The sequence below is a fragment of the Alligator sinensis genome, unplaced genomic scaffold, assembly GCF_000455745.1.
Source record: "Alligator sinensis unplaced genomic scaffold, ASM45574v1 scaffold257_1, whole genome shotgun sequence".
Lineage (NCBI taxonomy): Eukaryota > Metazoa > Chordata > Crocodylia > Alligatoridae > Alligator > Alligator sinensis.
Genome location: NW_005842263.1, coordinates 1,701,368 through 1,729,307, shown reverse-complemented (window position 1 = coordinate 1,729,307; position 27,940 = coordinate 1,701,368). Strand labels below are relative to the sequence as shown.

The 27,940-nt window shown below is 47.9% G+C and overlaps 1 protein-coding gene across 1 annotated transcript in view; it reads right to left on the bottom strand.

Moving 5' to 3' along the window:
• Positions 1 to 2,349: 2,349 nt before the first annotated feature.
• RSPO3 (R-spondin 3) overlaps positions 2,350 to 27,940 on the bottom strand; it is a 97,693-nt gene continuing 72,102 nt past the window's right edge. The window contains exon 5 of the mRNA XM_006027730.3: positions 2,350 to 3,525. Coding sequence (XP_006027792.1) covers positions 3,335 to 3,525 — 191 coding nt within the window. The 3' untranslated portion in view covers positions 2,350 to 3,334. The remainder of the gene's footprint in view (positions 3,526 to 27,940) is intronic.

Genomic DNA, 27,940 nt, shown 5'->3' with positions numbered 1-27,940 from the left:
AGGGGCAGCGAGGGAGGGAGCAGAGGTGGAGTGGAGGCTACAACTTCAGCTGCCCCTGCCCTGTGCACAGATCGGGGGCCACATGCCCCCCTGGGCTCCCCAGCACCACCTGTGGAGAAGCCACCAGGCTCTGAGTGTCCCATGGCCCAGCTCAGCCAGGGCCATATTCACCATGACTGGGGCCTCAGTCGGGCTGGGTCGTGGGGCCAACAGAGCCTGGCAGCTCATCAGGTGTGCAGTGCCAGAGAGCCCAGGGGGGTGGTGCAGGTCCCGCTCTCCTGCGGTGCCCACAGTGGCCAGAGCCACCCACCCATGGGCCTGGAGGAGCTGCTGGGCTCCCATGGCCCCATGGCCTGGCTCAGCCCGTCTCCCCCAGCCCTTCTGGTGGTGGCAGCAGGCCACCGCATCCTCCCTCCCCTTTCCGCGCTCCACACCAGACTGCAAGCATGGCACCCTGTGGCTGCGCATCCTGCCCCCCACTCTCTGTGTGCCCCATGGTCGCAGCTGGCAGTCGCTCCCCGCAGGGAGCGGGTATGGGGGGTGCATCCCACCCCACGGCCATGTGCTGCAGCTGGCGGGTGCCATCTGTGCATCCCTACACTGGCTCCCAGATACCCTGCACCCCACAGCTACAGTCAGTGGGCAATCCCTGCATGGGGGGACCTGGCGCATGGCCACAGGGTGCCGTGTGGGAAGCGGGTGTGGGGGGTGGGTGCATTGTGCCCTGCCCCATAGCCACATGCTGTGGCCATGCGTCACACCCCCCACAGGACTGCAAGCTATGCCCCTCACCTCACCTCCCCTCACACAAAGGAGCACACCTTGGTCCCCACTGCCTCTGCCTCTGGCTTGCCTCACCTCACCTCACCTGTGTGCCTGTCAGTAAGGCTCTGGGCAGTGCATGCACAGTTGGCCCTCAGTGTTACAGGCAGACAGACACACAGCTGGAAGTGCTATGGCTTTTATTATATTAGAATGTTGAAGATTGCCAACTTTCTCATCAGATGTATCAAAACTGAAAAGCACTGTCAAGTTTTTAGAAAACTACCAGCAGCTATATTTCAATACCACTTAGTGCTGCGTTGAGTTGCATCCACACTGAGTAAGCCTAGTTGTACTCAGTGGCCATCCTTTATTAAATCTCTCAAAGATCTTCAAGCATGCAAAAAAGTACTTCATTCAGCTGCTGTTGAAGGAGGGGCCAAATGTTATCCTCAAATAATCCACACTGACATTCTTGATGATAGCATCTTTTGGCTGAGAAACTCAAAAGTTTCACTGCTTGAGCCTGTCACTCAGGTCATTCAGAATATGGAAAGTGATAATTCTGCATTGCCTGAGACTAAGAAACATATTTGCAAGAATACTGAACAAAATCCAGTAATGAAAGCTTGAAGAGGAAAAAAAAAAATAGACAAACTAATATCAAGTGATCCCTCCAGCACATAATTTTGCCTACTTTCTTGATCTACATTTCCTGGCTGTGACCTTTCTAATGATTAGTCTGAAGCAGCTTGCAGCCTCATATTGGTTATTGCAAATTTTAAAGGGTATAAAAACAATTTACTCACTATGGTGAAGAGTGTTGTGTCCTCCTTGCAGTTGAATTATAATGATGACAGAAATACTTTTAACACTTGCATGCACTGTGGAAAAAAATGGTCACTTACAGACATCATCCATTCAAAAACTAGGAATAAATTGAAACTTCCACTGTCAGGAATGTGGTGACTGTATATCACAATTTAAGATTAGAAAAGTAGATGAAAGATAAAGAGTTGACTCAATATTCAGAGAGGAAAGAGATACTGATGATGACGATGTAGATAAAACAGTTGAAGTTGATGAAGATTATGCAAAGTAAGTGATGAGTTGGCCTTCTGCGTACTTAGTATAACTGCATTTAGGTCTGACTTTTGTCTTGTATAGTTGCCATGTATGCTTTATTTTTGTTTGATTATTTTTATTATTTTAAATTTTGTAATTATTTAGACTGACCCTGGGTTTCTGGAATAAAAGACTAGGAAAGGAAGAAGAACTGTTCAGCCTTGAACATTGTTCACATTTATACTTACCTCACAGAGTTGATTACAGTAATTTATTACATTTTTTAAAATTATATTTCATTGTTTCACAATAACAGCTATTTTTTTTTTGTTCTTAACATAAGTATCAAACTGGTTGAAGTCTGAATCTCCATTTTTACTGTAGTAATAAACTAATGTTTAAAATATTTGATTATTATTTGACAATATTTGACAACATCAGACTGGTCAAGTGACCAAATCAGTGCATCTATATCATAATTTTCAGCAAAAATGGACAAAACTTTGTAAACTCTATCCGCAAATATATTTATTGTACTAGCTTGTCTTTCACTAGATACAGACTGTTAAAGTAGTATCCTTTTCTATGATGTAATGCCAATCACAAAGCAGTAATTTTTTCCCACCTAAAAAATCACCCTTGAGTGTGAAAAACATCTTTCCACGGCCTATGTTGTCTTTATTATTAACTCAGCATTGTTTCCTACAAATATGATTTGTCATTCACCAGATTTGAAATGTAGATTTAAGTTACACATAGTTATAAAAAGCATAGAACAGCACACACTGTACCACTGTTTAGACCAGAAAATGTTGTGTTGTTCCATAGATAAGAGCGCTATACAAGCAAAGCGCCATCAATTCTCCTTTAGGGATTCAGTCTCCAACATTGCAATTCCTTCCACTTCTTTTTCCTCATTACCTTTCAGAGTTCAGCTGCTATTCACTCTGATGCTTCCCACATGAGATTGGAACCAAAGAGTAATTCAATCCTGTTCCAACACAGGGTACAAAACCTTAATTTCCTACTGGCTCTTGAGAAATGTTGTCCTCCCTCTCTTAATATTTATATACAATATATGAAGGGATATTGTGTCTTTGACTTAGACATATCTCTTGCCTCGTACTTAAACAATAGCTTGAAAAATATTTTACAAAGGAAAAAAAGATTGTTCATCTGGATGCCATTCATTATTATATTGCTATATTTTATACCCTATTATTAATATATACAAAAATTCTTAGTTGCCTTTACAGATGCATGGAAGCATATAATATAATGGTTTTAAAGTATCCCATTTTTAGATTTCTTTTAACAATTCTTGGCTCATGACAGTTCTCTTTAATAAACTATAGTTGCACGGAGAATATAGGAACTATCTGGAATGTTGCTTAAGATTTAATAACTGATGGCATTGTCCATGTAGAGTTTTGATGGGTCAAGCACCTGTCACGGGGATCTGGTTGAGATAGCAGCATCATAAGTCTAAAACAATTTTGTAAGGCTGTTAGTGTGCAGTGCCAATAGGTTCTGGTTTCTGTTCTTTATTTTGGCCTTTTCTTTTCTTCGGCTGCATTTTGTTTTTGTTTTCCCGCTGTTCTTGGTTTTGTCTTCGGGATGCGCGACCTTTGTTTTCTTGCCTTGTTTCCTTGCTTTCTTCGTTAGGCTTTCTCCTTTTCTCCTCTCTATTTTTTTTCCCTGGAACGAGACACATGGCACATTATGAAGCATTTTCATAACCTTTAATTCCCCTCATTTTGCCAACAGCCTGTAAAATTGTACCTGGTTACTAGCTCACAATGCTGATGGTTAAAACAGAACAGTAATATCATTGTTCGGTAAGCAACAATGGATCCCCAACTATAGTAAATCAAATTCTGAGACCAGATTCTTTACTTCCGTGTTGTGGAAAGTAGCTTGAGTCTGATCCTCCACAAATAGCTGAGCGCTCCCTGGAATGGAGGAATTTTTAGGTAGCATAGGGTTTGATAGTTGGATGCTATGCTAACTTTTCCACCCTCCTACTCATGCACAACATTGGCAAAGAGTGGTAAATCTGTGTTCCACCGATTGTTAACTGGTGTCTGGACTCCTGGGTCATTTATACACATACCTTTTCATCCCGGGATATGCCAGAGATCTGGCGGGTTGGAGCAGACTCCATTAATCGAATAATCAAGTCTGCTCCACACGTGAGCTGATGTGCACTGCGCTGCATCACGTGCAGTTGTATAAGTGGCGAAATGCATGTCAGCACACAGAAAATGGCAGCAGTGTGCTTTTGAACTAAAACACCTTTGAGGTGCTTTAGTTTAAAAGCGCGCTGCTGCCATTTTCTCGGTGCTGATGAGCATTTTGTTGCTTATACAACTGCACGTGATGCAGCGCCGAGTGCTTTTAAAAGCGCCCAATGCTGTGGCACAAGCATGTGTACAAATGCCCCTGACAACTAAACCAACTGGTGGAAGTTAGAGTTCCTCCTAAGCTACTATCTTAGATCAGAGCAAGGAGCCGGAGCAAATACAGTATTTGAGAGAGAGAACTGTAATCAGTGCCCTGATTATTCCCCACATCTGCTCTAGAGCTCTACTTGGCCTAGGATAAGCTCTGAGACCTAATGCTTTAAAATTCACCCCCTACTGCAGGGGATTTCCTGCTTTGCAGGGCAAACTGCTTAAAATAATATCAGTTCCAGCACTGGTAGGAAAACCTAGTTAAACAAAATCTGAAAGCCCCAAGTGTTGAGCCTTTTACTCATTGATGCAAACCTTCTGTATTCAATAACTTTGCTTTACCGCTGTAAATCTTTCTGAGGATTTTGTTACAATTGGGGATCTCTTGAGTAAAGTTTTCAGTCCCTTAAAGAACAGTGAAATGTTGCATACTGGCTTTGGATTACATTGGTAATGTATTTATTCTTCTGGCTCTTATATTTACATTAGAAATACATGTGTATTTGAAATATCGGTCTAAACTTGGCTTCACAGACAAGCATCAAGCTGAGTGAACTTTCTGAGCCTGTCTGTACTCAAGCAGTCTTGGGGAGTGTATGGCTGAGCAGATCCCACCCCTCCCATTCACTAATGTGCTCCAGATTCAGAAGGTCGGCCTTGTCTACGGCACCTGCTCTCAGAGCTCATCGACAAACCTAGAGTAACATCACTCATGAACTTGCAGCTCTGAAGTGAATCAGAGGATGTGGGGAGGCAGGGCGGGTTCAGCCCTGTGCTTCCCAAAACCATCTGTTGATGCAGTATAGACATTATACATGAGAAAACTGTCCTGTGTACTGTGACCTATGAATTAAATTCACCTTTGTATACAGAAGTCCCACTGATCCCCTCAAAGCACAGTGTGACTGAGGCTACAGCAGTATAGTACAAAGGCTCTTCTGGTGATTTCCTTCATAAGACAGGGGCTTTTTTCTTTATGAGAGCTCTCATGAGGCACCTAGGCAAAATTCTGCTTTATGACATCAAGGAAACATTGCGTGTCCAAAATAACTATTACACCTTAAAGTGAAAATATTCCAGGTCAGGTATCACAAATGCCTATGGTCAGAAATACTCTGGGTTTTTCCTAGAAAACACAAAGACAACTAAACCTGATTATTAGGTGATAGTTTTCCTGGTGTGTTTCAGATGGAGAAGGCAATGCACAGGAGGAACCCTGTTTCTTGCCTATGGTACTCTGAGGACAGGCTGAAAGCCAGTTCAGGATATGAAGATGGAGGGGTATGGCTTTAGCCAGAGGGAGCAACACCAGGGCTGTCAGAATAGGGGAGAGGAAGACAGGGAAGGTAACTTGTATGATGGGGAAAGGCAAAGACTAAGAGTAAGAAAGGGATATGTTGCAACCTCTATGTGCTGTGTAGTTTCCTGGCTTGTCTCCCAGAAATGCCCTGCAGGTCTCTCTTCTACAACTTTAGACACTTGAACTGCTGTTTACACTCCAAAATTACTCCAGTGATTTTTGATAACCAGACCAAAATGAACAAACAAACAAACCAAAAGTATAAAAGCCTCAAGCCCCGAAAGCCTCAAGCCCCCACAAATGCTACAACCCTCTTAGCCGCACGGTTGCTCTCTGAATGGCAGTTCTTCTGCAGTTTGCACAGTGATAGGGGGGAAGCAGCTGTCGTCTAGGGAATGCATGCCCAGCTCTCAAACAGAGCAGAGGTCCTGTCTCAGGATGACTGTGCTTCAAGCCCAGTTTTGATAACATATATAAAGGTTTCAGTAACAATTTTGAATTCCGTTCCAAAAATTCTGTAAAGACCGCTGACTCCAAATGAAATGTTATTTTCATGGAAATCATCCAGAAACTCAGTGTTTGACATTGTTCACTTGGTGATTGTCCAACATCTTACAGCTGTGACCTCCCAACCACAATTCTTTGGGCACAGTGGAAAGATATCCTATCACTTTACAGTCCAAAAGCTGGTGAGTGAGGTGGACTGCCGTATAAGTGAGACAAATGTTAGAATATACATGTTAAATGTACATTAAGATATGAATGCTAGTTTAAATGCAAATATTTAATAGATAAGATGCTACCAGCTGCTCCAGAATAAACATTGTGGACCCGAGAAACTTTGTTGGGACTATAGTACATCAGACTACAGCAGGGATGTACAATTATTTAGGTCTGTGGGCCACAAAGCTGCTTGGCGTGGGGGAAAAGCAGCTCCTCCCCCTCACCACTGTTGTGTCCTTCTTGCTGCAGCCGCCCAGAGCCCGTGTCAGGGCTGCCCTGCAGCACTTCGCTGCTGTCACCACTGCCTCTGGGCTGCCCAGCAGGACAAGTGGTGGCAGTGCAGAGGAGCCGCAGGGCAGCCTGGGCATGGGCTCTGGGCAGTTGCAGCGAGGGCTGGCAGCGATGAAGGAGAGGGCTGCTTTTCCCCTGCACTGAGCAGCAGCTTCTGTCTGGCTGCCACTGCTGCTGCTGTAGCATGGGTAAGCAAGTCTGGCGCAGGCGTGGGGTGGGCCAGGGTCGGGGCTGTGTGTGGGTTCTAGCTGGTCAGGAGCTGGGCCGACTTTGGAGCAGGCGTGGGGAGGGCTGGGGTTTGGGGCTGTGTGCACAGGTCCCTGCCAGTATCATGGGGATGGGGCCAGTGGCAGTGGCAGTTGGAAGGAGCTGCTGCTGCCTGGGCTGCCTAGAAAGGCAATCCAGCAATGGAGTCACCTCATACCCACTGCGTGCCCAGCGGGTGGCGGGACAAGCCATAGGCTGATGATGCCTGAGCCAGGTGTGACCAAGGGACCCACTGCAAGCTGGAGAAAGTCCCTCTGCGAGCCAGATTCAGCCCACAGGCCATATTTTGCCCACCCCTGAACTACAGGGTTCCAAACTTTAAAATCTTTACAAAACTGCACTGATTTTTCTATGATTTTGTTTCAGAAGTAAACACAAAGAAAAAGGTCCGACAATGTTGAAATGTGCTATTTTGACTTATTTGGACAGGAATATATGAATTTTTCATTGAAATTACTTCAGGGGTTTTGTTTTATAGAAGTTTGGATTACATAACACATACTAAGAGGCAACGCTCAAATGAAGCATTGTCATCAAAATAAGACATTTCAGTTGTACCCAAACATTTGTTTTTAATTTTTACTGTCAGAGAATTTTAACATTTGTCTATTGTGTTCCTGCAAATAGCTTTTTCTATGCCACTCTTTTAAGAAACTTTTGACATGACCCACTGTGAACGAGCACATATTGCTCCTTCTGTGAAGCAGGCTTTGCACTAGAACTTCGCATTTCTCTTGCTGTTGTGAAACAAGTAATCCTAAAAGAGTCAGTTCTGCACTTTTTTTACAGCAACCACAAATTTTCCACCACGCAGACCTGATGCATTAACTCCTTTCACTGCTATTTATAAAAACAGGGAACAGCATGTGATGGCATTATGTTGCTCATTTTCTTTTCTGTTCAACTAGGATTGTATACTTTATTGACAAGTAATTGTTGGAGCATTTTAAGCCATTTGAGCTGAATGCTAATGTACATGTTTCTTGCTGCTGATATACGCCCCAAAAGATTTTCACTATTTAACAACAGTTTTCCTCATTTAATATTATACAGATCCTGGCTGCATCTACATGTGCAATTAGTGCTATATGGGTTTACTGCACAGTAATTTACTGCACAGTAAAGCCGCCCTGGGCAAGCATTTACACGTGCGGCCATTTGGGAGCAGATTTGTTCCTCATGGCACTATCCTGCCCCCTCCTTCAGCAGCCAGGGGGAGCTGGAAGCTCCTGCCACAGCTGCCTGTGGTTGGGAGCCCTCTCTAAAAGCCCTGTGCAGTGCTCCTTAGCCACCTGCATTTCTGGCCTGGAGCAGCCTGCACTGCTCTCTGCAACTGTTGCCAGAGCCTGCTGCTCCAATCCCAAGCCCCGAGAGCAACGACCTGTTCCCTGGGCTCCTGCTTGCAACCCTGCTCGCCATGCTTCACCACCATGGCAATCACCTCCTGGCCCAGGACAGAGTCATTCCTGCCTGCCCTTCTGTGTTATGTGGCTCAGGGGGCTTGGAGAAGGGGGTTGTCTTCCCACCAGCTCTACATCCCAGTCAGCTGGGAGCTCCAAGCTCCTTGAGCCCTGGCCTGGGTGCAACAATGGAAATGGCCTAGCCTACAGGAAGAGAAGGGGGTTGTGGGTCTGGAGCAGCTGCAGCAGGTACTGCCAGGAGCCAGGCCTGTCTTGACCTGGGAAGGGGTCAGGGAAGGCAGGCTGCTTGCGGCAAGCACCCAGCAGCCCACCTACTCCTGCAAAGTGAGTGGAGATGGAGGGTTCAGCCAGTAGCTGCCTGTGCCAGGACCTACTCAGCTGACTTACCTTGGTCCCTGGGCACCTGTGCATGCACGAGTCCTGATCTGAGGCCAGACAGCTCACAGCCCCTGTCTCAGAAATGTTGCAAACATCCTCTTTCTCCTGGCTCTGCAGGTCCAGCAATTGCATGCAGGGGAGAGGAACCAGATGTGTGTGGGGATGCACCATCACAGTCGCTGCCAGCCTCAGTCAGGGCCTTCTATACGTGTCGTCCCCAGCAGTAGCAGACTCAAGACCAAACCTTGCTGCTGGACTGGCTAGTCACCATGGCAGAGGAGCATCTGGGGACTCACAGGCCTGGCATGCAGAGGACCTTGTGTGCGAGTGGGAGAGGGTCACGTGCAAGCGGGAGAGGGACCAGGCACACTGGGTGTTCTGGGACAGACTTCTGGCCCTTGAGAAGAGGCACGCCTTGGGGCGTATATCACCATCAAGAAGATGGTGGAGGCCCAGGAGCAGCAGGCTGCCATGGTGGCCAGGGCAGTGGAGGCCATGGAGGACCTCTGGGTGCTGGACACTGTACTGGCCTGTGGCAATTGCTTTCATCCTGCCTGCTGCCATACCCCCAGCTCTAGCCCCACCTGCCCCCTGGCAGCCACCCACCACCCAGCCACAAACCCCCGCAGTGGGCTTGGGCTGAGGTGCAGTGGTGCCTCCAGTGGCCAGGTTTCCCTGTCCTTGCACCTTCCCCAGGTCCCCTACCAGCTGCCCTCTGCCCACATGGTCCAACCCCTGGTACTCACCCTGGCTCCATGTGGCCTTGGAGCAGGAGCTTCAGGCAGTGGGACCAGCACCACATATGGGCCCTGCTGGTCCTGGCCACTGGCCACAGGATGGGGAACCAGCCGCAATGGCAGAGCAGTAGCTGACCTCACCCCCAAGTAAGCTCCCTGCCTGCCAGCCTCACCACAGTATGCACAAACACGGTGGTGCAGGGAGGTCAAAGTGCTGGGAACCTGACCCTGGGCTCTGCCTCATAGGCACCCCCACCTCTTTATCCCCAATTCCAGGAGGACACACAGAGCACACTGTACATAGTCTAGAGTGGGAAGAGGGTACTGTTTTGGTGGTGGGTGGGATGGTTGTTGGAGGGGCCCTGTGGGTCGGGAGGAGGGGTTCTGTGGTTTGGATGGGAGGGGGTCTGTTGTTGGGGAAGGAGGGAGAGACAGGGGGGATGGGGTCTGTGCTTGTAGATGGGGAATAAAGTGCTTTCGAGAAAACTGAAGTGAGGGTGATGATGGGGATGCATGGTGGGGCTGGGGTCCATGGCCAGTTATCCAGGTGACCTACAGCAAAGAGTGCAGGAGCAGGTGGTCTGCCAGCACCTCTCACACCCAGTGCTCTGGCCCCTGCTGCCAGGTGTGTGGCTTTCCCAGGGCCTCGTGGTGGAGGCCCCGTTGCTGTTTCTGGTGCCACAGCTGGTGCTCTCAGCACCAGGCATTGTCCACCCACTGCGTCTCCTTCACCCATGCCTCACAGAACAGCTCCCTCCTGGCCTCATAAATGTTATACAGCACGCAGGCTGCAATGACGCCCTGGGGGCTGTTGGCTTCTGTGACCTTGAAGCAGGCAGAGAGGGTGTGCCAGTGTTCCTTCAGCCGGCTGAAGGTATGCTCCACCAATTCATGGGTCTTGCCCAGGCATCTGTTGAAATGTGGGAGGAGGTGGGACTGTCACCTAGCCCAGCTGGAGGCTCAGCACCCCTGAAAATGTTGTGAAGTGCCTGCTCTCCACCAGGGCTGCCCTGCAGGGTGGAGTTGCAGAAGACGTGGACATTGAGTTCTGCCTGCCCAGCTAGTGCATGTGGTGGTCAACAATGGTCTGCAGCACAATGGAGTGAAAGTCAGTCAGCTGTAGTAGGGTCAGTTGCTGCAGGGTGGGCAGGTTACTGGGATGTGGGTCCCATCCAGGGCTCTGATGCACTGGGGAAAGCCCAGGGCATGGAACTCCACCACCACTTCTAGGTGGTTATGCACCTGGAGCACGGTGTGCTCCAGCATGTCCTGAAGAGCACTGCAGACCTCCAGGATGGCCTCCCTGGCAGCTGCCTTGTCCACAGCAAAGAGGTGGCTGATGTAGCATAGGCTGGCAGGCATGGACAGCTTGAGCACAGCAATGGCCATCCGGGTCTCTGTGGGGTTGGGCAGCTTCATGGTGGTGGCCTGACACTTCAGGTGCAGGCAAAGCTGATCAAGGAGCTCCTGGAAGGTAGCCTGGGTCATCTGAAAGGACTCCAGCCACTGCTCGTCATCCCAGGTGCTCTGGGCAATGTGCAACCACTAGTCCTGGCTGGCCAGGCAGGCCCACAGGCAGCAGGGTTGGAGCCCTTGGAGCTTGTAGATGACACCAGTGGCAGCATCCACATAGTGATTGTTGGCTTCTCTTGAAAAGCCCTCAGCAGCCCTCTTGAAAAACCAGCCCTGCTCTCTGCTCCCTAGCCAGTCACTTCCCTGGCCAGGAGAACCACGCACAGTGCAGGGGAAGCATGCAGCAGCTCTCTCCTTGCTGCCTCTGCCTCTCTGAATTATGGCTGCTCCAGTCCCTGCCCCTGGCAGTGATGACCAGTGTCCTAGGATCCTGCTGACTGCAGCGCTGGCCCTGCTGGCCTGCTGCACCAACTGCTGCCTGGCCCATGGCCATCTGGGCCCTCCTGGCTCCCCCACATGCAGTGACTGTCTGCCCAGCCACAGCATGCCAACCCAGGGCTGCCACCACTGTGCAGCTGCTGTTTGGACCCCATCTGGATGGCCAGACTCTGGCAGGGAAGGCTGCTGGATGCCTCTGCCAGGGCTGCCCTTGCTCTCCTGGGCCTCCAGCCCCACCACCTCTGGGCTTTCTGGGTCACTCAGAACTGGTGGCTGCACATTGTCCAGCATACCTGAGATGATGAGCAGTGGCTGCAGGTGTTCGGATGACCCAAACCACCTTCAGGACCTCCTGGAACAACTCCAGCCACACAGTTCTACCCCATCCCCGCAAACATCTGGCTGGCTCTTGCCCTGATCAAACTTACCATACCTGCCAACCTCCATTTTTGTGGGCCATCTTTTTGGGGTGCGTAAGACCACTGCCAGGAAGGCCATCTTAGTGGTGTACAGAGCCCTAGAGGATGTGCTGGGGCACATGGTGCTTTCAGTGTACGACCCCATGGTGGTAGTGGTGGGGTTCCTCCAATGCATCAGGGCCTTAGACAGGACCCACATCCCCATCACCTAACTGCCCTATGGCTACTGCCCTTACTGGAGGGCCTTTCACTTGGTTGTGCTCCACCACATGTGGCACCTTCATGCACATGAGTGCTGGCTGGTCCTGCTGGCATGCCCCATGATGCCCACATGTTCTGCAACTCCACCTTGCCAGCTCTGGTGCAGAGTGGCTGCTTTGTGCTGGGGGTGGCAGACCTGCAGCTGGGTGCCATGGTGTTCCTGTCCCTCCTTATTGGGGACCCTGCCTACCCGCTCCTGCCCTGGCTCATGCAGCCCTACACCATCCAGTGGGACCAGCACCAGGCCCAGTTTTACTAGTGCCTGGGCCGGACCTGTACCCTGATGGAGTGTGATTTCGGCCACCTCAAGGGTGCTGGCACACACTCACTGCCCAGCTTGTGTTCACGGAGGACAACTTCCCTTGTGTAAATCGTGAAGCCTGTGTGTTGCATCACATCTGTGAGGCCTGAAGGAAGCTCTTCTATGAGGCCTGGGTAGATGAGACATCTGGCAGCCAGGGACAGCTAGTGCCTGGCAGTGGAAGCACCACCTGCAGCGACAGCAACAGCAGTGCCCACCTCTGCTGAGCTGCCAGGTGAAGTACACAGCTGCCATTGGGGGCCAGGGCACTAGGGCTCTAGGGCACCAGGTATGAGAGGAGCTGATTGACTACCTCCTCCCATACTCTCTCCTGTAGCCTGTCTGGACCACTGCCCACTGACCCCCCATCCTCTTCTGGCCATTCTCAGCACCACACTCACTGCAGACACTTCTCAGAATAACAAGTTTTTATTCTCCTTACATCAAACAGACCCCTTCTCCCCAACAAACAGTGCTCCTATCTCTTCACCAATAACAGATCTCCCCCTGACTGACCCACAATAAAACACCCCCCCCTGTGCAAACTATTTACAAAGTGCTTTGTGTGCCATCCTGGCATGGGGGGGGCAGGGCAGGGGACGGTGGGTTGGGGGTGCCTAGAGGGCAAAGTCCAGGGACAGACAGCCAGCACCCCAGCCTCTGACTGTTCCCCCATGGTTGTGCATGCCACAGTGATCCCAGTGGGTCGGGGGCTCATCCAAGGGCAATGACAGCCGGTGGTCCCCTGGTGTAGGCAGCTCCCCCTCTGGCATTCAGTGTCCAGGGCCAGCAGGGCTGTCGTGGAGCCAAGGCAAGTGGTGGGCCTGGGCCCAGGCAGGAGAGCTAGGTGGCAGGAGACCTGGGGTGGGGGCCAGTCCAGCAGCTCCTGGCTGGTAGAGGCAGCACAGGACCTCCTCCCAGGCCCATATGGGGGCCTGCTGCTGGGCAGCGGGTGGTTGCTAGGGGACAGGCAAGTCTAGGGTCAGGGGCCAGACAGTGGGCAGTATGAAGGCGACTGCCAGGGCTAGGATGATGTCCAGCACCTGGCAGTCACTGTCTGTGACCTGCGCTTCCCTGGCCAGGACTACGGTCTGCTCCCACAGGGCCTCCACCCACTTGTGCTCCAGGGTCAGGAGCTGCACCCAGAGTGCCCAGTCCACCTGGTCCTCTGTGTCCTCGTGGACTATGTCTTCCACCCAGCAGGCCCATGCGTCCACCAGGTGATCCCCCGATGCCATCACCATCTGGTCCAGGAGGATGGTGTGGTCCTGGGTCTGCCTCTGGTGATCTGGTATATCTGCAGGGACCCAGCTGTGGGCAGCAGTGACCCTGAGGCCACATCCCAGTTGCCAACTGCAGCCTCTCCTCTGCGTGTAGCTGCAGGACCTGCAGAGCCACGAGACAGAAGCTGTTTGTGAGAGTTTGCAACATTTCTCAGAGAAGATGTTCTGTACCAGGGGCCATATGCTGCCCAGCCTCAGATCACGGGTTAGGCATGCATGGGTGCGCAGGGGCCATGGTAAGTCAGCAGGGCTGGACCCAGGTGGCCACTGGCTGAACCCCCCATGCCTATTCGCTCCTGAGAGGCAGGTGGGCTGCTGGGTGCTGGTCGGAGGCAGCCATGGAGGGATAGGTGAGGTTCCTGGCAGCACCTGCTGCTGTGGGTCCAGACCCTTCTACCCCTCCCACTTCCCCTCTCGCAAGCCAACCACTCTCCTGTTCTGTCACCAAGCCTACGGTGCCCAGGCTCAGGGGTGCGGGACTCCTGGATGACTGAGATGAGGAACTACCCACTTCCCTGCACTCCTGATAGGGGGCCTCTCAGGGGAGGTGCCCTGGGACCAGCCCCCACCCTGCACCAGCACTGTGCCCTGAGCGTGCCCCTGCTGTGCTTGTTGCGGGTGCTGCGTGAGGAGCTGTTTGTGCAGACTGAGGGGTGCTCGATCCACTATACCCTGCTGCTGCTGATTACCATGGTGCCCCAGGCACACCTGCACACCTGGTATGGAACCCTGAGCTTTGAAGGTGTGGTGGGCAAGCCCGGGCTACCTCACAACCTCTGCCACTGCCTGGAGGGCTACCTGTGGCTTTACTACATGTCTCTACCCCTGACAGCCGAGGAGGACATTGCTGCCAGCATCAATGCATTCCTTGGCATGTGAAAGGCCCATGTCCACTGAGCTGTGGGGGCACAGGCTGCTCATTAAATTTTGCACTGTCTCCCACCTCCATGCCTGCTGTGGCGGGTAACCTGGGACTAAGGGAGTGCGGCCAGCCTAGGTGGGGAGGGAAAGGGAAGGCAGGGGCAGGGGCTGAGGGACAGGGACAGGGGTAGGGAGGGCCCTGGGCTTACCACATGGCCGGGCTGGCGTGGCTGACGGCTTTGCTCAGTCCCAACTGGTGGCGACGGTGTGCGGCTTTGGGTGGGTTCCTTGGGTGCAGTGTACAGGTGCCCAGCCAGGGGTCCCCCCTCCAGGAAGGAGCTGGCGCTGCTGACAGCCAGCAGTTACATGGCCAGTTGTGCCTTGTGGCTGGGGCTGAGGCTGCTGAGCTGTCGGGGCAGGTGCTAGCCCAGGCTTCCCAAGCTGCTGGTGCAGGCTGTGGCCAGGAGCTCAGCGGGACGGGCTGCTGGAGGCCTGAGGGGCTCTGCCCTGGTGACACATCACTGCAGGAGCCAGGCCGGGGTAGGGGCTTGGGCAGGCCACTCATGCTGCTGTACATAGCACAGCTGCAACCTGGGCCCTGGGGCATGAAGATCACTGTCAGTTGCTACATGAAGGGCATGGATGGGCACTCCCTGATCAGTGATTGTGGTCAGTGATGGTAACACACTGTGCTCACAAGGCTTTGACCTTTATGTGTCACTGCCGTGCCAACCAGTTACACCTATACTCCCACATCTGGCCTGACAGCCCTTCATACACATGGGTGTTGGAGCACCCACCCTGCATGAACTGCCACTGCACCTCTGCCTTGCCCCACAGTGCCACAAGGTCATCAGTATTTTCCATGGACCAGTTGAGGCCCTGTGTGGTGGACATGGGCATTGGTGAGGATGAAGCCATCAGGGCTCCTGTGCTGGCTCTCCAGGACTCCAGATAGCTGCCCCTGTGCTGCCAGACCTGGGCAGCTGCCTGCAGTGCCCAGTGCAGGGGCACGGCATGGGACTGGCAGCAGTGCAGAGAGGCAATGTCCCACAGCACCTGCAGGCTCCAGGCAGGCTGCTGGGAGTGGGCTGTGGGCAGCTGGAGCTGGCCCCAGTGACCAGGAGCTGCCTGCACCTGGGCCTGAGTGCTGACAGCCTTGGCAGGAGTCTGCAGCACCCTGCGTGCCTGGTTGGTGCAGGCCTGGCAGCCACGCAGCAGTGGCACCAGGGTGCAGGCAGGCTGGTGTTGCTAGCCAGGCCCGCACAAAAATGCCTGCAGGCTTTTAATGCCTGAGACTGTGGTTGCCATGGAGGCGGCCCAGCCCTGGGGCAGGAGAGGCTTCCAGCCCAAGCTCTGGGACTAGCCTCAGGCTGGCCCCCTACTGGCAGGGCTGACTGGGAGCAAATTTGCTCCCAGTTGCCAGCTACATGTGCATTACTACACAGTAACTACTCATGACTAAATTTGCTACTAGCATTTGCAGGGAGCATATTTACTTGTGAGTAACATCATTTAGTGCACAGTAAGCATGTACACATGTAGATGTGCATGCTTGCTTCTCAGTGAAGCACACTACTGCTCAGTAAAGCATCTTGTGTAGACATGCCCTCTGCGTAGAAGCCTGAACAGACGATATTTTTACATCAATGTAGGAACCAGAGCAGGTAGACATGCAGCTATCCCGCAGTTAGTGCACAAAATAAGTGGCTATTACAGCAACCTACCACTAGGTGACAGGGAGTACGAAATAGTAAGTTTGTTTTGAGTATTTGCTGCTGCTCTATCACTTCTACCAGTGGAGCTTTGCCTTTAATTCTGTACCGGATTAAAGGCATTTTTTTACGGTGTATGGTCTTATGTCATCTGTCTGCTCCTTTTTGCTTCAGTGTAAGAGCCAATTCCACCAGAATAAACTTGTCATTTGTCCAAGCCCTACAAAATGGGGATCAGTGCGTCTGTGTGCAAATAGCAATATAAACACACAGAAAATAATAGAATCTCTTTACAAAGTTAAACTGCTTCCAAGGAAATGTGCTGGCAGACGGGTGGCACTGGTAAACACGTATTTCCTGAAGAACAGCATATAAATCTGCAAGTTGGTTAACTTTGCATTAGAAAACTTAAATTGATACCCTCCTTCTTAAAAGTTTTCAACGTTCTTTTACTCTTAAAACTGTTTTCTGGCTTAAATTATATAGAATTTTTGGGGGGAGGGAAAAATAGCTGAAGGAAAGCAACATTTGTCTCAACCATCCAAAACAAAACGGGACAAAAACTGAAGAAAAAAAATTAAGAGGCTTTAGAGAATAAAGAGCTAATTTTTGTATTGTAACTAATATTCTCTGCTTTGACATGCAACATCCAACATTATGTTAACTTAGATATTTTTGAGGATGAAAGAAAACAAAGTTGTGTTGCATTGAATCAAATATACAAGTAAAATTATGTACATTTTTTACAAATGAGAAATGGTTGAAAAGGTTAGTGTTTAGTTAGAAATATGTTCTTCCTAAAATACAGACCACCAATAGTTTTTGTAGGAAAAGTTTGATGGAATCATGAAAACAAATGGAACTTATGTCCCTGTTTTGAACAACTGAATTGGTCCTGTTGCATATTACATTTCCTTGCTGAATTATTAGAAAAAGCCACCAGGGGGCACTTGAGAGCTTTTCTTGGTCATCCTTTTGGTTGCTCAAGCTAGGACTTTTTTTTACATTGTAAAAGCAGAAATTTACATTTTTAAATGGAAATAGTAAACTTTTTACTTGTAGAGAGGTCCCTCTAAGTTAGGGCTTAAATAGAGTCATGTAGATAAAGCTTCCTTTTCCTATGCTATATTTGCTAATTACATTGAAGTCTTCCATTTCAAATGATTTCAGTCTAGAACCTCTTTAATATTATATTCACTATTATCTTTTCTATTCATGACTATGTATATTTTGGGCTAGTTTTAGAACTCTGGTAGGAGGATAGAGAAGGTGGCATGTTTTCCTGGGACATGTTCATATCATGACTTCCTGGCTGGTTGCTACACTGAGCTATAACAATGCCCTAACAAAACATATCTGGTTATTGCTTATTTTTTTAATAAACCCATGTGATGAATACAAGGATGATATGTCATTGTGATTTTAGCTGGCCAACTATTCTCCAGAAGAACATTTTTTCTGTTGGAAAATGCCAAAGGATCAGAATCAATTATTCTGAGGAGTAATTATTCTGCAGTAGAATGTCCACATGGGGAGGTTTTCGAGAACACCTAAATTCCACAGAGTTATTCCGGTCAATCTCACAGTGTTTACAGGGCCTAATATAAGCACTATTAAAAATAACTCTGCATAGTGAAGTAAGAGAAATTTAGATTGGAAAATAGGAGGAAATTTTTCATGATAAGGGTAGTTAAGCATTAAAAGATATTATCTAGAGAACTTGTGGAGTGTTTGTAAGTTTTTAAGATCAGGTTAGAAAAATGGTTGTCAAGGAAGATTTAGACAAGAATGATCCTGCCTTGAGCAGCCAAGTGTACTAGATGACTTCCTAAGGTCTCTTCCAGTCCTACTTTCCTACAATTCTAGGGCTAGGGACAGAAGTTACACATAAACCAGTTTAAGTGTTCAGAAACTGGTTTAAACCTGTAACAGAATATCAGCTCAGTGCACATAATCCTATCGTGCATCCACAGGTGCATCTCAAGTAGGGCCAAGGAGGTGATCCTTCCCCTCTACACGACAGTGGTCAGGCCACAGCTGGAGTACTGTGTCCAGTTCTGGGCACTCCACTTCAAGAGGGATGTGGACAACATTGAGAGGGTCCAGAGGAGGGCCACCTGCATGATCTGGGGACAGCAGGGCAGACCCTACAATGAGAGGCTATGGGACCTGAACCTGTTCAGCCTTCACAAGAGAAGGCTGAGGGGGGACCTGGTGACTGTCTATAAACTCACTAGGGGGGACAGGAAGGGTTTGGGGGAGACCTTGTTTCCCCTAGCGCCCCCCGGGATAACAAGGAATAACGGCCACAAGTTGTTGGAGAGTAGGTTTAGATTAGACATCTGTAGGAACTACTTCACAGTTAGGGCGGCTAGGATCTGGAACCAATTTCCAAGGGAAGTGGTGCTGATTCCTACCCGGGGGTCTTTAAGAAGCGGCTCGATGCCTACCTGGCTGGGGTCACTTGAGCCCAGTTTCCCTCCTGCCCAGGCAGGGGGTCGGACTTGAAGATCTACAAGGTCCCTTCCAACCCTACTTCTATGATTCTATGATAAACCAATTTCAAAATGGCCGAAACTGGTTTAAGAAAAACCTGGTTGAACGCAATATCAGACTTAACTGATTTAGATCAAACCCGTTTATGGAACTTCTGTCCCCTTCCTGGTTTAAGTTAAACCAGAGACCCCCAGAATCCCAGAATACACTTTTCAGCCCTGGGCTGGGCTGTACTGTCTGCTGCAGATGGCAGGAGTGACTCTGCCTCTCTCCTCTCTAGCCAGAGCAGGGATGGGGGCACAGCCAGATACCAGCCTGCTATGGCCCCCTAAGGCAAAGAGGGCAGGGAGGGGGTTTATTCCGCCCCTCCCTCCCCTCTTCCCCTGGGGACCATAGGCGGGAGGAGGGGCCAGTGGCTTGTAGCTTGGGTTGGGGCCATGGGAGCTGTGTGGCCGCATTGCTCCCGGCTCCCCATGCCCAGGTGGAGTGGGGCTGTCATGGAGCTGTAGCCAGCTGGGAAGGGCCCGGTAGGGCCAGCCTGGGCTGAGCCATGAGGGCAGTGCCCTTTCCATCTGGCTGTGACTCCATGACAGCCCGGCTCAGCCTGGGTGCTGGGACTTGGGAGCAATGCAGCCACACAGCTCCCATGGCCGCAAGCTGGGCGGCAGCCTGCTGGGAAGGGCCCCTCCATGCCCACCTTTAGCTGTTCCCATGGGCTGACCCAGCTCAGCTCACCCTGCAAGCCAGGGTGAGGATTTAAATCCCTCCCCAGTAATATTTAGCAGCTGGGGCTGGGGGTGGGGGTTGGGGCCTAGCCATGCCCCCCAGGTCAGCTTCTCTCCAGGCTTGCAGGTGCTGCAGAAAGGAAGGGAGGGCTTCCTATAGCACCCCCTGGTGTCTAGCCTAAGCCACTGCAGGCATGTGCTTGCATTTCTGGAATCAACAGTGAATGTCTATTCACTTGCAAATCAGTTTAATTTACACAGGTTAGACTAACCTGCAAAGATTGAATCTACTCAGGCTCAGGCTTTTTGAATGTCTGTCCCTAGTCTAAGTCTATGTACAAGGTACCAATCTGAGAAGTAGTTCACCTTGAACTCTGATGGTGAAAATAATTCAGTATACAACATACTTACACAATAAATCTGACTTCTTGAAAGTGCTGTATTTCTGTCAATGCAATTTGTAATTCATACTCCATGAAATCCCTAAACATTTATGTAATCCACATTGAAAACATCTTTGAATATGTAGCTACATAATAGGTGACCCCGGAGAAGGTTTAACAATATTTCATAGAGGCTTTTTTATGGGCAGTAAGGGATCTGGTACTATAAATACTACCACGTAAGAAAATGCACCACACCCCAAATGGTACTGTGACAGATTAAGCAAAGCACTAGTCCAGACCTGTTGTATTCCCCTGTTACTACTACAGACAACTGAGAGCAGTTTATCTGTTTGCATATTCCCACAAATACACAACAGGAAATTGTTCTTCTGCAGTGCCTTCTCACTGTATCACAGATTTAGGTTTCCATTTATTGGGGCTGGTCTTTGGAGGAGGGGAGAGAGAAGGATTTTGTATTTTAAAGTTTTATCAGGGGGTAAAACTGAAAGGAAAGGAAAAGTTTTTGACTGAACCCTGAAGTAGAGAACCAGGCCTTATGAATTTCAACTAGTGGAATATCTGTGCAATACTTCTGTATTGTGGATAAAATATGTTCCAGTGAATAGGCTTGGATTGTCCATCCTGTAAGCCTGTAGATCTCCTGAGCTGTGCCAAAACCTCAACAAGAGGCAAGGCATCTCAACATAGCCATTTTCTTCTGCACTTCTACACAACTGCCCCCCACTAGGCTCCTAGACAGTATGGTTCTTACAGGAACTACATCTCCAGGAGCTTCCTAAGCATGGTTTCCCCGGGGACTGTCTGGGTGGCCCATGGTAAGGCTGTTGGGGTCAACCCAGTGCTGGTCCCCACCTCCCCTACCACCCTTGGGGTAACTTGCCGTGCACCAAAGTGCATGTGGCATGGGCATTCCTCGGGGACAAGTAACTGTGGCGCAAGGTGCTACTTGCCCCACAGCTACTTGTCCCCAGGGAACCAAACATCTGCACTTGTCTGGATGCGGCCAGTAAGACTGCTTGCTGGCTTAAAGTTACATGTGTATTTAAGTGCTTTGCTGGATGAGCTATTCAATGGCAGGGTCGAATTGTATCTTCACAGCACTTGGGAAGTGTGAGGGTAGGAGTTCCTCAGGCCATCTTAAATGACAGCTTGCTTTTGTACAGCATTTGCCTCTCTTATCACTGTTGATCATCCTGTACTATAAATCCTTCCATTATGCTGGTCCATACAGTCAATTTCTTAACTTAACTCTCTTAAATAATACCAAATCTTTCAACCTGCACATGAGTAAAATAAATCATGAACGAGACATCATAAGAATGTGTGTGATGAATCCAATTAAGAATTCCCAGTTTAGGGAATTGTAATTGGAAGAGTCAACCTCACAAGATTCACTGCTGCCAATGATTTTTGTTCCTGGGTCAGATTCAAGTTCCCTCTAGTCCACTAATGCAATATGGTATAAATTCATAGGTCCTTTCCCACTTCCCAGAAGAAGGACCCATTTTCTGGAACAGTATGAACATTTAAATGCCTGTGCTCTCACACAGTTTCACAAAGGTATGCCAGAAAAACAGTATTAATGAGCCCTATCCCAATGACCCAAAAAAGACTGTCCCTGCATCCACAAACCTTCAGACACTAACTCTTGTGTAAAGCCCTGCTTAAGTTTAACCATTTCAGCTTTTTCTGCAGTGATTATTTTATTCCAAGTTATGGGTAGCCTACATCAAAACCTCTAGATTTACTGATGGATGAAGAAAAGGTGACTATTACAAAAATATGCTTACCTGAATATTAATCTGTTTTGCATACTGCACATTTTTCACTTGGTTCTGAAGTAGAGCTCAGGTGATATTTTAAAGGAACTTATATACGTAAGTAATGGGAACTTCAGATCCTCAAAAGTATTTAAAGGTACCTAACTGCTACTTAAGCTCCATGCAAATAAACTGGAGTTAGATATCTAAATTAGAAGTTAGGTACTTAAATACCCCTGTAGACCTGGCTCTAAGTGACTTCAGATTCTTTGACTTTTAACAAGATTTGACTCTCAAGTGCCTAAATTACTTCTAAAAATGAGATCTAGGCCCCTTCATCACTTAGATTCATTTTTGCCTGTTTTCTTATGTATCTATTTTTTAATTACATTTGGACAGGTTGTCTCTTAACCTACATGGGTGTTAGGAGGAGTAAGAACCTTGAGTGTGAGCTGGCAGAAAAAAGCCTGCACTGCCCAGCAACCCATCCCAGAGTGGAAAGACAAGGGGAGCTGGGGTGGCGTGGGTGCTAAGGCGAATGGTTGACAGCCCAAAATGCTGGACATTTGAGGCGACAGACGAAATGCTCACAGCGCAGCCCTTCCATTGCAGCGCAGCGCAGCGCAGCCAGATTCCAAAACAAATCGAAAAATTCTGCTTTGTTGCAAGGAAAGAGGGACAGGAAGGACAGAGAATGAGCAGGGCCTTGTCTTAGCTGAGCCATGGGAGTACCAGGAAGGAAGCAGGGAGGGGATTATCCGTTACTGGGACCTAACATCTTCCCTGTAAAGCTTGTGGGATGGCTCAGCTAACAGCCACCCCACAAACAAGGCTTATGGCACAGCTGCATTTTAACCCTCTTTAAGAATAGAGACCACTTTGATATTTATGTATTGTGCAATGGCAAACACAAAGTCAGTATTTAAAAACTGTAAATAGAATCCTGTTTTCAAATGCACGGCCAGTTGGGGCAGATTTCTGCAGGTGTTGGTGTTTTCCATCTACCTACTGCCAACACAGAAGCATAAAAACCAGTGTCTGTACCCTGGGTGGCATTAGCAGCCAGGGTAATGGCAGGGGTCAAGCCAGCTGCAAAGGATGTGGTGGTTGGACCAGCAGCAGTGGTGGCTTCCATTTTTGCACCCTTCATTATGCGCCCATGCCAATGTTTTGCTATTGAAGTTGGGGTTTTTTCCTCACATGAATATTGACACAAAGTGAATATATTTACAGTTCTTTTTTTCACCATGACTGGTATTATGGTTTTACATTCAGACAGGGTCTCATAGGATTATAAAGCATTTCCCTAACTTATATATCATGCAAACCATTTCCAAGAGAATGGAAAATGGTAGTTGTTTAACGAAGGAGAAAATTACTAGCCTACTAAAATTATAAGAGTAAGAATGGGAGGTGAAATGTACTGTATTTGGAAGAATTAAAGGCAGCAGAATTTGTCCTGGATCACACTGCAGACCATCTTTTCACTTATGAAAAATGCCGTAAGAGATTTAGTAAAGGCATCTGAATAAGACTCTTTTTTTTCACCACTTCTAAAGTATGGGAAGAGTTAGAATCAAGTTCACTTTGTATAACCATTTTTAAGACTAATGTATTTATATGAAAACACAAGAAGTATAATGGAACTAGGGGTTATTGGTACCAAAACCACTCCTTGCCCTGGCGTCATTTCAGAATACTGGCAGAAATCTGTGAGAGCTTGTTCTACTGTCCCAGGAACCAATAATCCAACCCCTCCCATTAGGCTTGCTTGAGGTCATGGATGTTGCTCTTTCCAGAGACTTAGTTCAGCTGGTGCGGTTGCTTGAGCAAACCAGAAATAAAAATGTGATGCTGCATTATGTCAGGGCTGCGTGTTTAGTCTGCCTTTCTAGAAATAATCAAGAAAAGTTATACATGATAGGAGACAGATGCTATTGCCTCAGCAGATATTTGAACTCTTTCTAGTACAATAGTGAAAAAGGAGAAACACCCATAGAAACTTGCTGTTTATTTAGCATTAGCAAATTTGTCATCAAGCCATATTTAAGTGGAAGAGAAACAATGGCAACTTTAAAAAAACAACTTAAAATAATCACAATAAACCAGTTTCAATTCTTGAAATACTAGTACAGCCAAGCAGCTCAGAGGCATCCATCATCCATCGGTACTCATGGTGTGCCATTTTGCCACTGGGCTTTGCACAGAGGGGTCTGACTGCTCATCAATAATTTGGGCCCAAATCTGAAATGAGGTTGCTAATGCAGACCCTTAAACTTGCACCAGATTTTGTTGCAGGACTGGGGCTTTATTGTGGAACTAATCTTATATATACTTGTGATAATTTAACTTTGGATAAGCTAGAACAGTGTTTGGAATAGGGACAGGGGGAGGGACACACATGGCTTCCCACAATCTACTATCCTTGTTGCAACTTATGAATAGCCTCAAAGCTACTCTAAACATACCACTGTGTAATACAGCCTTGGGAACAGATTCACAAAGAGGGAAGAGCATCTCTCTAGAGTACAAAATCAGTCTGCTCCTCCTGCTCCTGCTCCCCATATGTCCTCCACAGCAATGGGGTAGGGGTTGGATGATGTAGGACTAAACACACTAACTTTATTACACTTGAACACTTTTTTGCCATTTCCCTTATTGAAGCCTAAAGTCCCATCATTCTAGAAAAGGAAGAGAGGCATAAAGCTCTAGCTGTCCTGTTGTGGTTCAGTTATTTTGGTCCTTTCCAAGCTAAATCTATTTACTCTCCCACATCAATCGTAGCACATACATACAGGTGGCTTCCATGCATAATTAAGTCTATGCTGCTTTCTCAGGACAATCTGATTGATCATCTAGATGTCAGTGGCTAATGAATTTGGACCCCCTGATAAATGCCTTCATCAAACCTATCAAGGAAATCACAGGGAATTGCCGTGGTACTAGTGAGGCATGCCTTTGCCCCAACAGCTCTTTTTAGAAATGTGCTGGAAAGAGACAGCTTCTCCTTCTCCACTACCCATGAAAATGAGTCAGTTATTAGAACCGGTCAGAAACAGGATTTCTGTTCTCTGGAAAATTCCAAAATGTCACAAAAAATCAGCTCCAAACTAGAATTAAAAATGAAATTTCTGAATTTCCTGCAGAATAGAAAATCCAAATTCTAGTTTTGAAAGGATTTTAAATTACATTTCATTAAAAATTTTTCCCAAATATTTTTGGGACTCTGTGAGTGTTGCAGAGCCTCAGCAGTCCACCATTTAAAGAGCCAAACAGCTCAGGGGGTACCTGGGAGCAGGATTTCAAGGACTTCTGGGCTGCTTAAGAATCAGAAGTATGGAAGCCCTGGCTCTGGGACAGTTCTCCTGGATCCTCAATGCTCTGGGAGCCTGGGTTGCAGAAGAAGCAGAAGACTAGGAGAGAGATGGGGATCTTGGGGTTTGCCAGGCAGGCTGATAAGGAGCAAGACAGATCAGCTGGCAGGAAACCAGGTGGGTAGGATTCTCTCAAAAACCTGCCTGGTTTCTATCAGATTTTCACTGAAATGCACATATCATCAAGAAACTTGTCCATTTTGATAAAGTGGTATTTTCCATTCTCTCAAAAATTTTCCAGCTAGTTCAATAAAATATGGACACCAAAGTTGTCCAAGAAAGGGTCAAAGAGAAGATAAATGAGGAGACACTGAATAAGAGTTCTTTTGCCTTTGGCCATAAGTCTGAATTTTAAAACAAACCCCAGATACCACATTGGTTTCCTTAACGTAGATCTTTATCCTGGCTGGTTTTTCCCCCCCAAGAATGTGGTCAGTTTATTCTTTTGAAATCCTCAAAAGAATAAGGACTTGATCCAGAGCTGTTTGTTGTAACACAGAATTTTGCATATGGAAATTAGCAGCCAACTTAATTTGAACAGCCAAGAAGTGGAACTTGAATAAAAGACACTGATTAATCTAGATAACAACACAGACCACCATCCATTTAATTTATGATATAAATGTTCCACCATATCACAAAGGCTATTCTGATGAAGTTCTGGAGTCCTGTCTACATATGCACTTCCAACATTGCTACCACCAGCAGAACTGTGAAGGCAGTACAGTGGTGGATCTCTCTCCAAACACCTAGCATTCAGTAGCTAGTACCTCCAACCTGACTGAGTCTTCAAGGTGCTGATGCAAACAAAGCAACAACAGTAATTCACATCCTCCTCTTCAAAAGCAAAAATAAAGGGCAGGAAAGACAAGAGATGTGAGAATGTTTGCAAGAGCTTAAGAGGTGTAGGTTGTAGCTGTGCAGCAACTTAATACTTTCTGTAGCCCAAGTAGACCAACCCAAGAACCAGGCTACCTGAACCAGCTTAAAACTAGGTCAAGCTAAACAACCACATTTAAACAAATATTGTGAAACTGCATTTGAAACTGGGTAATTTGTTCACTACTGTACTATCAAATGGATCTTAGGTCTACTAAAAAAGAGAAACCGCTGACAATTTCCCTAAATATGAATGTCAGCTACTTTTGCTGTAGGCACACTTAGACACAGTATTTCCATTATCCTTTTCTCTGGTCTGATTCTTTCACCACCTGTGAGATTAGCTCCATAACCACAAGGGTTAATAAAAATGAATATTTTGATGTGTCTAGTGAGTTCCACCCCAAAGCACTTAATAGATCATATGTAGAGAGTACATTCTGAGATGCAGATGCCTTTTGGGGAGAAAGACAAGCAAGGGACTGCTACACAGCAAACTTCACATTAGTGACATTTGGACATTTTGGCCATGGGTTTTGGGGCAAACTCCTGGAGTCTTAAAAGTGCATGGAGAGCAGAGAAGAGGTCACATTTTCAAAAGCTCCCAAAGACATTTCTACATACAGAGAAGCAAGATAAATTAGCATAGTCTGAATTCCCCACCCCTCGGTTAGACCTTTACCAATACTATTTTAAAGCTTGCATGGGTATCTCAGCACTCAACTGCAGTCATGGCTGCAGACATAGTCCTAATTAGTTAGGAGTCTGTGTCTTAGGATATATCTGCACCACTTCCACTGCATTCATGAGTGCTGCCAAGATGCACAGCCCCACCCATATGATCCTACTTTGTGTGTGCCAAACCTGGAAATGAGCTGATGAAGCTAATCTTGGGGTGACACTACCACTTCCCTCAAGCCTATCAGAGACTAGGAGTTTATACACATGCTCCAGGAGTGTTCCTGGAGTTTATACACATGTTCCTCTAAGGGCTGCTCTAATTAAAGTGTCCGGAGTGTCTCTTGTATCATCGTCCCCGTGCTTAAAAATGGTGGAGAGGGTGCTTTAGCTAATGATTGTCAAATGAGTTTTAGTTAAAGTGCCCCTGCTGCCATTTTTAAGCGTGGAGACACTGATACATGAGATGCTGGAATCTGCTGGAGCACAGCAATTACCATGCTCTAGCAGACTTGACTAATCACTGCTCATGTATAAGTACTCAGAGTCCTTGAGACCAGTGGAAGAACCACTCTCAGATGGCTTCACGGTCTCATTTCTAGGTTTGACATAAGCAGCACAAGAGAGGTAGGGGGGCATGCTTCTCGGTAGTGCTTTCAAGAGTGCCACAGCAGTGGAATAGACATACCCCAGGCTCCAAGGCCATGTCCATTCTAGGAGTGCTATATCAACAGAGCACTCTTACTATCAACACAACTGAAACCAACAAAGTTGCATTTTTGCTGGTATTGCTTAGTTCAGCCCTGCTCCCTGTCCCAAGCAAAATAAGCTACGTTAGCAAAGGCAGAGTTTTGCCAGGATCATTATTACATTTATACTGGATGCTTTTGCTGGCATGGTTATGTTGGCTGAGGATCATGCCTCACACACTATTGTAGACTTAGAGTTGATTATTATGAGCATTACACCCTGCAGTGCCTAGATCTCTTTTGCCAATGAGACTTTGGAGCCTAAGAGCAAGGGCACACAAACAAATGAGGCAGAGGAGAGCTGGCTGTACTGTGAGTCAGTTGCTCTGTGGTAGCTGCCCATGGGCCCACATGATCAATAAATGCTAATCTACGGCAACTTCCCCCTCTTTTCTTTCCCTCAGTGCTATACTCCTATGGGTTATCTTTCATTTACCACGGGGTAACAGCATGCACACACAGGCCATTAGTGTAGAGCAGTTGACATGGTAAAGCCTCACCTTCTTTTTGCCTTGGAGTAAACTTGTGTGCTCACACTGTTAGCCACTTGTGCTTTTTTAAAGTTTTTTTTCCCCAGGACTTATATTTCTCAGGTGTCTTTCTCTTGACAGAAAATATCCCTGCTTGCAAGAGTGAAAGGCTCATGTGAACCTTCTGGACTGAGAGCAATTTTCAGTCACAAAATAGAAGCACAGCGGGCCCTGCATCTAAGGGGAGCTCCAAGACAGTGGCCCCAGTTCCTACATGGAGCCCCACTTTAGCCAGTAGGATGATGTCCTGATAT